Source organism: Anoplophora glabripennis, unplaced genomic scaffold, assembly GCF_000390285.2.
Source record: "Anoplophora glabripennis isolate ALB-LARVAE unplaced genomic scaffold, Agla_2.0 scaffold317, whole genome shotgun sequence".
Taxonomy (NCBI): Eukaryota; Metazoa; Arthropoda; class Insecta; order Coleoptera; family Cerambycidae; genus Anoplophora; species Anoplophora glabripennis.
The window spans coordinates 464,147-471,353 of NW_019416468.1; the positions used below are offsets into that span (position 1 = coordinate 464,147).

General features: G+C 32.5%; 2 protein-coding genes across 3 annotated transcripts; both read right to left on the reverse strand.

Moving 5' to 3' along the window:
• Positions 1 to 639: 639 nt before the first annotated feature.
• On the reverse strand, positions 640 to 3,205 carry LOC108906995 (lysosomal acid phosphatase-like). Of its 2 annotated transcripts, none has more exons than XM_018710448.2 (3): positions 2,941 to 3,205; positions 2,765 to 2,855; positions 640 to 2,150 (listed from the first exon to the last, which is right to left on the reverse strand). In XM_018710448.2, the coding sequence occupies exons 1-3, from the start codon at positions 2,961 to 2,963 to the stop codon at positions 1,089 to 1,091; spliced, it is 1,176 nt and encodes a 391-aa protein (XP_018565964.1). In that variant the 5' UTR covers positions 2,964 to 3,205; the 3' UTR covers positions 640 to 1,088. The 2 variants fall into 2 exon arrangements, with proteins under 2 accessions (XP_018565964.1, XP_018565963.1); XM_018710447.2 differs by having other exon boundaries at positions 642 to 2,150; positions 2,765 to 2,863.
• Positions 3,206 to 3,394: 189 nt separating this feature from the next.
• LOC108906987 (testicular acid phosphatase homolog) lies at positions 3,395 to 6,803 on the reverse strand. The gene is made up of 3 exons (XM_018710440.1): positions 6,650 to 6,803; positions 6,347 to 6,448; positions 3,395 to 4,339 (listed from the first exon to the last, which is right to left on the reverse strand). The coding sequence occupies exons 1-3, from the start codon at positions 6,740 to 6,742 to the stop codon at positions 3,446 to 3,448; spliced, it is 1,089 nt and encodes a 362-aa protein (XP_018565956.1). The 5' UTR covers positions 6,743 to 6,803; the 3' UTR covers positions 3,395 to 3,445.
• Between the last annotated feature and the right edge of the window lie 404 nt (positions 6,804 to 7,207).

Consider the following 7,207-nt stretch of genomic DNA (forward strand, 5'->3'; position numbering starts at 1 on the left):
AATGAGCCAAACACCCAGAACATATTCTTATAACATAAATGAATAAATCTGTAAGTGGATTGCATTTAATTTTAATTCTGTCGCCAAAGGCACTGAATTGTTTATTAATTTTTTCTTTAAAAAAATGTTATTTCGATCATATTCATTAATTTTGATTCTAAAGACTTTTAAAATAGCTCATTTTAAAGGTTTTTCAAAGTACTTTAAAAAAGGTTTAAATAGTTTTTTTTCCTAATATTTATGGTTTTGGCATTATTTAACGTTAACTGGTTCCAATTTAGTTTTTAGCTAACATATAATAATGTTTAAAAATCCATAATTCGGTTTATATTGCAATTAGAGACAAACAAAATATTGCCATTAGATTTGTTTTTTTATTACCTTTCTTTTTGTTCATTACAACTTTTCGTTAAATCCAATGGTTTCAGAGTTATTTGCAAAAAAATGTCGAAAACAAGTACTTTTGTAGTAAAAAAAATCAACATTTTCAATGACGAATTACTCGGAAGGTATTGGATTATCCAAAAAACTTTATATAACATTTGTTACTTAAAATTGAATCCTCTATCGATTCCTGTAGTTATTTTGGGCATAAAAATTTCCACCCCCAAGAAGGGGTGGGAACCACCCCCAGGGAAAAAGCACACTTCAGCGCTATATAACTTTTATTCCTTGAAGCATTCCCCACATTAAGTCAAAATTTCACATCAATGGGTTCAGTTATAAAGAATTCCGAGGTAAAAACCCTGAGTAACTGGACTAAGACTTTTTTAAACAATATTGTGTGATATACTGAATTTATTTCCTTATTGGCTCACTCTGTATAAATTATTTTAAAAATCAAAATTATTCCATAAAACTTGATTCTATGGCACACTTTTTTTATCCATATTAAGGAAACTCAATGTGCTTTAATCATTATCGTATTTTTTTGTTTTGCGTTTTCCGATAAAATAAAATAATGGTACACGTACCACGCGTTTATTTTACAATTGTGTCCAAATACGTAAAAATCAAATTGTGCTACATTCCCCATTGCCCGATGCAAAAACAAATCTTACGTCTATATTATAATACTGCTGTAAAAATCAAGCATATTCTTCATTCGGTAACTGAACGTAATTGGCTTCATTTTCCTTTTTAACCCTCTTTAACCCGACTATTATACCGGTAGTCATCAAAATAATACCCATAAGAATACTCAGTAAAATAATATTCCCCTGCAAGTTAAGCGGCCAGCTATACGACCATTTCAATTTACACTCCTCCTCCCACTCGGATAAAGAAACGGTAATGGGCTTTAAAACGGCTATGAAATCGGCGAGATCGCAGTTGACGTCGCACGGTTTCAAATTTAACTGTCTAGCCTCCGTCGTGTTTTTATAAAATATATTCACGTAGTTCCTACCGTTACTTCGTTTCCTTAGCTCAAAGAGAATCGTGCTGGCGTAAGGGGGCGAATGGTACTCGAAGACACCCATCGCGTTCAAAACGTTGGCTATGGTGGTGTCGTGTGCCGAATAAACTCTAAACTTTGGTACGTCCGCTTTCTTCGAGCCGACATCTTTAAAATACGTTATGATTTCGCTAAAAAAGGGCCCGGTTTTCAGTCGTGCCAACTCAGTAGTGTAGGTCTGGGTGGCGAAGCTCAAAAAAGCCCACGGTTCAAGTTTATTCGGATATACTTTCAGAACCCAGTCAGGTAAAGTGTAGTTATACAAAGTTTCGATGAGGAATGTATTGTAAAGGAACTCTAAAGTTTCCAGAGTCGATATCGTTGTACCGGAGTACCTCGTTAAATAAGCGTATAAGTCGTGGTTCCTGTGTGTGATATTCCTGAAATAGTCTGACTTAAATAATTGCTGTTGGAGCAGGTTGTATTTCGGGCAAGGTTTCTTGGCGGATAAAATTGCATCTTCTGTTTCGGGAACGGTATGGATGGGGATGGGCTGCCATTTTATCTCTTTGTCCCATATTTGTTTACTGACGGGTGGGTAAAGCCCCGCCAAGTTGGCCTCTGCGGACATGAGAGTTCTGTCCACATCGGTAGACCGTACATATATATCTTTTTCGGAGTACAGTATCGGCAGGAAATTCTGGTAACGATTTCGCAGCCATTTTCCCAATTCCAACTGTTCGAGCTTGCCTCTCTATAAAGGAAATAGTTATATATTAATCCGCCTGACTTTAATAATTTAATTACTATGTTAATATTGAGCTATGCCCGTTTATTACTAAAGTAGTTTTTAACAAGATAAGACAGTTAAAACATGAAATCTTTTAATCCTTAAAACTAATAAAAATTTTATGCCTCTACAAAAATAACCAGATGGGTAAGAATTTAAAATTAAAATTGAATCATACAAAAACAGGAAGAGATTCATTCTATGTAGATTTTATAATTTGAGACAGTTCAATTGGTAAAGTGTAGCTAATCTCTTTTACATATATGTTTCCTTTGTTACGGTCAGTTGTTTAAATTATTTTAATTTTATTGGGCAAGTAACCAAAGCTTCTTGGCACCCAACCCTTTACCTTGAGCATATTTGGTTTCACATAAATTTGAAAGAATAATAATTACGCAAGGTGTTATTACTCATAGTTATCGCATATGACTGAAAAATAAACTATACATTGTACTGATATTAATTAAAAATGGCTATTCATTTTAATAATGATAACAATGCACATTATAATTAAATGTAAACATGACATTGTAATAAGCGTAATTATATACTTACACAGAACTAAACAAATTACTTACATTAGTCAGCTGTCCAAAATCCACCGGCCAAAAAGATGCATTTCTATAGGGATCCGTAGGATAAGGTTTCACCGGAGTCCTGTCACCGTGTCTGTAAATCTAAAGATAGACATTTGTTTTTGACAAGCTCAATGAACACACAAAACAATAATGTATCGACAAGTTTCAATAATTACCGCAACAACTGCGTCCAATTCATCTTCTGCCCCTTCGGCACCAAAAATGGTAACAAAAATAGTGAGAAAAATATGCAGACTCCTTTTCATTTTTGGTAATTTAGTTATTTACCTTTATACTTATGATATATCACAGCCCCTTTAACTACCACATGGTTTTAAGCCGAATTTACCCAAACATATGGTTTGTAAATATAAACTCAACCCCTTCGTAGGGGTAACCTGAAGTAAAAAAAGCAAGAATTGCTTTGATTGAACGGCTCTCGCATGCGCGAAATCACTTGTTTGATTTTTAACGTGGAGACCTCTTGACGCATTTCTGTAACTAGCTTCCGTCCAATAAGATTTGACCTACAAGTGATTAGAACTACTTTTGACGTTTAATAGTAGTGGCGTATCTCAAAATAATTAAATAGTATTTGTAGATTAAAAAATTTATTGTATGTAATATGTGATCATTATATAATAATTTTTATCTTTACAAAAATATAAAGTTATATTTTCTTTAGATTATACAATCTTTGTTCCATTCTTCCACTTTAACAGTGACCGGTTCCAGAATTGTTTTAAAGGTCTCGTATTCGCAGTTCATTTCGCAGCCCATTAGTTTTAACTCTGAAACTGTCGCTGTATTTTTATAAAATAAATTCACGTAAAAACGCTCATCCTTTTGACTTAGTTCCCAAATAATTGTTGAAGCAAAGTTTGGAAAAGTGTAATCATAAACTCCCATAGCAGATAATAAATTTACAATCGTGTTGTCGTGTGCAGAAATCATAAGGAATTTTAAAACAGTTGCGTTACTCGTGACTTTATCAAAATGTGAAAATACGTAGTCGAAAAACGGACCATTTTTTAATCTAGCCAGAGGTTTTGTGAAGGAAAAACTCGCGTGGCTTAAAGCGGCCAAAAATTCAAGCTTTTTCGGAAATATGCCTTCTGCCCAAGCCGGTAAAGTTAGATTGTATTGCTTTTCTATCGACAAAAGTGAATACAACGTTTCAATTTGTCGTAATTCCGTAATATTCCAACCCGTATTTTTTGTTAAGTAATCATACAGTGGCTTATTCCTCAGGTTAACCAATTGGAATGTTCTCGAATTTAATAATTGATCGTAAAGCAAATTGTATCTAGGACAGTCCTTTTTCATGGCGACCACCTCGTCTTCCTCATTCGGTACCGTGTGAATCGGTATGGGACGCCACAGCAACTGCTTGTCCCATACTTGAGCGCCTTTTGCCGGATAAAGACCTGCCAGATTGGCTGCCGCAGACATAAGAGTTCGGTCTCTGTCTGAAGAGCGGACGTAGATGTCGGCGGTAGAGAACTTTTCAGGTAGGAAGGTGGCGTAGCGGTTAGTAAACCACTGGCCTAGTTCATATTGGTGCTGGATACCAAGCTGAAATACAGAGCAACATACATAAAGAATTATAAATTATTTATGTCGAATGCTTTGCTTTTTAGTGCAATTCTACATATAATCAGTGACTATAACAAGAATTGTTATAGTCACTGATATAATGCACCAAGAGCATGGATAATACAGAGATAATTTTGTCACAGAGAATGTAGATAATTGACAAGCAACACGCTATCTCGATGGAATCTTTATGACAAAATTTTGAGTATTATGAAAGCTCGGGTTATATTCGGTAAGATAATTTCTTAATATTTTATAAAATTCTTAATCAATTGTTATTTAAATTTGTTCATTTAAATCTGCAATTATTAAAAGTATAATTTCATTAATTAAACCATTGGGAACAATTACCAAATCTGTATGACATTTTTTTTAATACAAAATAAACTGATTGTCAATCTGACATTTGCTGATTTTTAACCCAACAGTTGACAAAACATCACTTATACTGCTGATAACACCACATCATGCATCGTGATCGCTATAATATTTTGATGATTGGATAAACGTCACATGATTTGAAATGTAGAAATTTGATTGTTTCTTATATAAACAATTACACTTCGAATATTTTATACACATCTCTAAATATCCGCCATAAAAGCGTATTTTATACGTCAATTCGCTATACAGGGTGTTTTTTATCAACAAATGGTGTACATTATATAGGTATTTGGTTAAATCAAATACAACGTTTAGGTAATTATGTAAAAAGTTGTATTAACCAAGTCAATGTAATAAAATATGATAAATACTTTAATGACACTTTTGTTCTGTCGTGTTCCATCCATAATCTTATTTGTATTAGTGTAAATTGCGTAGATGGAGACAGAAACCAAAAATTAATGTAATTTAATACCACTGTAATAAATAAATTATATTTTCTGTATTTTGGTAGGGTGTTTAAAAAACCTCATTTTATAATATTATTTTTATTTACAAAAATACTCCTCTGCCCCTATATCTACGCCACTGATTATTTTAGTTCTATTTTTTTCTATAATACCAGTAAATTATGTCTCGAGTCGACTTGACCTACAAGATTNCTTTTCACGCTTTTTAAATTTGCCACTTAAAAATATTGCAAAGAAGCATTGATATATTCCTTCAGTTTTATTTGAAGCAAATACATATATAGTGAGATAACACCAATTCCCACAACACTAGATTACTGGAAGCAATTAAAGGATGACAAATTACTGGTTAGAAGTTAGAACCCATATGACAGGCACCACTGAATAGTGAATATATACATTTTCGCGATCTATTCAGGTTAGACAAGGTTAGAAATAAGATTAAAAGAGATAGAAACAGTAACTACAAGTCAGACGTATTCACCAATATTCACTCGCGAAAAAAAGCCTTATATTTTGATGATTGGATAAACGTCACATGATTTGAAATGTAGAAATTTGATTGTTTCTTATATAAACAATTACACTTCGAATATTTTATACACATCTCTAAATATCCGCCATAAAAGCGTATTTTATACGTCAATTGGCTATACAGGGTGTTTTTTTTATCAACAAATGGTGTAAATTATATAGGTATTTGGTTAAATCAAATACAACGTTTAGGTAATTATGTAAAAAGTTGTATTAACCAAGTCAATGTAATAAAATATGATAAATACTTTAATGACACTTTTGTTCTGTGGTGTTCCATCCATATATAATCTTATTTGTATTAGTGTAAATTGCTGGAGACAGAAACCAAAAATTAATGTAATTTAATACCACTGTAATAAATAAATTATATTTTCTGTATTTTGGTAGGGTGTTTAAAAAACCTCATTTTATAATATTATTTTTATTTACAAAAATACTCCTCTGCCCCTATATCTACGCCACTGATTATTTTAGTTCTATTTTTTTCTATAATACCAGTAAATTATGTCTCGAGTCGACTTGACCTACAAGATTTTAACACATTATTTAATATGTAAACTTCGCATGTACAAAACTGATTTTTTTTCATACATACGTTTGTTAATTCTCCCAATCCATCTGGCCAATAATAAGATACGTCATTGTAAGGGTCTTTAGGATATATTTTCGTCGGTGCTCTGTCGCCATGTCGATATAACTAAAAAAATTAAAACTGCTTTTAATATTGATTGAGTAGTATAACGGCATCGGCTTTTTCTTGTATTTTTTAATTTAAATTTTTTCTGTAATTAAATTCAAAATTGAATGTTAATTTTTTGCCAAAATCTATACGTTTTTCATAGATCTTTATATGGGGATCTAATTTTTTATTAACAATAATTAGATAATGAAAACTTACCACAGCTACAAAACGCAAATCGCCATTTTGATAATAGCAGAAAATTTCTAATACTCGTGTAAACATGAAAAACAAGAGGAAGATCTTAAACATTTTTACTCATTTGTTTTGCTACCAGTTATTGTTATTTGGCTTTATAAACAAAGAAAATTTGCTTTTTGTTTGGGGTCAATATAGAGATAGAATGTTTGTTATCACAATTTAATTGCCACAGAACAACATAGTAGTAAACAGTCAAAATTGATTTTACATATATGCACACACAGATGATGTTCCCAATATTAAAAATGATTTATCTTTATTTATATTCGACGTCTGTAAGAGCGTTATATAGGGTCGGAAAGTCCCCATGGTTCATCGGCCGTTACGTGAGAGCGATAAAGTAAGTTATAGAAATCCGTGCGATAGAGAAGGATGGCTATAATGAAGGCGTCTCATAGTCACCGCCCGTTTCGCCCTTCCACAAATAAGATCCACTTCTACTTGTAATTCAGCGACCGGTGGTCATCTTTGTTTTCGTCGTTTGGCTTTTCTTTAATAGATGTCACTACTTATACA

Excerpts from the sequence above, each read along its gene's own strand:
- LOC108906987 (XM_018710440.1), bottom strand. The coding sequence starts at position 6,742 with ATGTTTAAGATCTTCCTCTTGTTTTTCATGTTTACACGAGTATTAGAA. Across the intron at positions 6,449-6,649 it reads ATTTGCGTTTTGTAGCTGTG|TTATATCGACATGGCGACAG; the intron begins GTAAGTTTTCAT and ends TAATTTTTTTAG. Across the intron at positions 4,340-6,346 it reads GATTGGGAGAATTAACAAAC|CTTGGTATCCAGCACCAATA; the intron begins GTATGTATGAAA and ends TCTGTATTTCAG.
- LOC108906995 (XM_018710447.2), bottom strand. The coding sequence starts at position 3,030 with ATGAAAAGGAGTCTGCATATTTTTCTCACTATTTTTGTTACCATTTTT. Across the intron at positions 2,864-2,940 it reads AATTGGACGCAGTTGTTGCG|ATTTACAGACACGGTGACAG; the intron begins GTAATTATTGAA and ends GTCTATCTTTAG. Across the intron at positions 2,151-2,764 it reads ATTTTGGACAGCTGACTAAT|AGAGGCAAGCTCGAACAGTT; the intron begins GTAAGTAATTTG and ends TTTCCTTTATAG.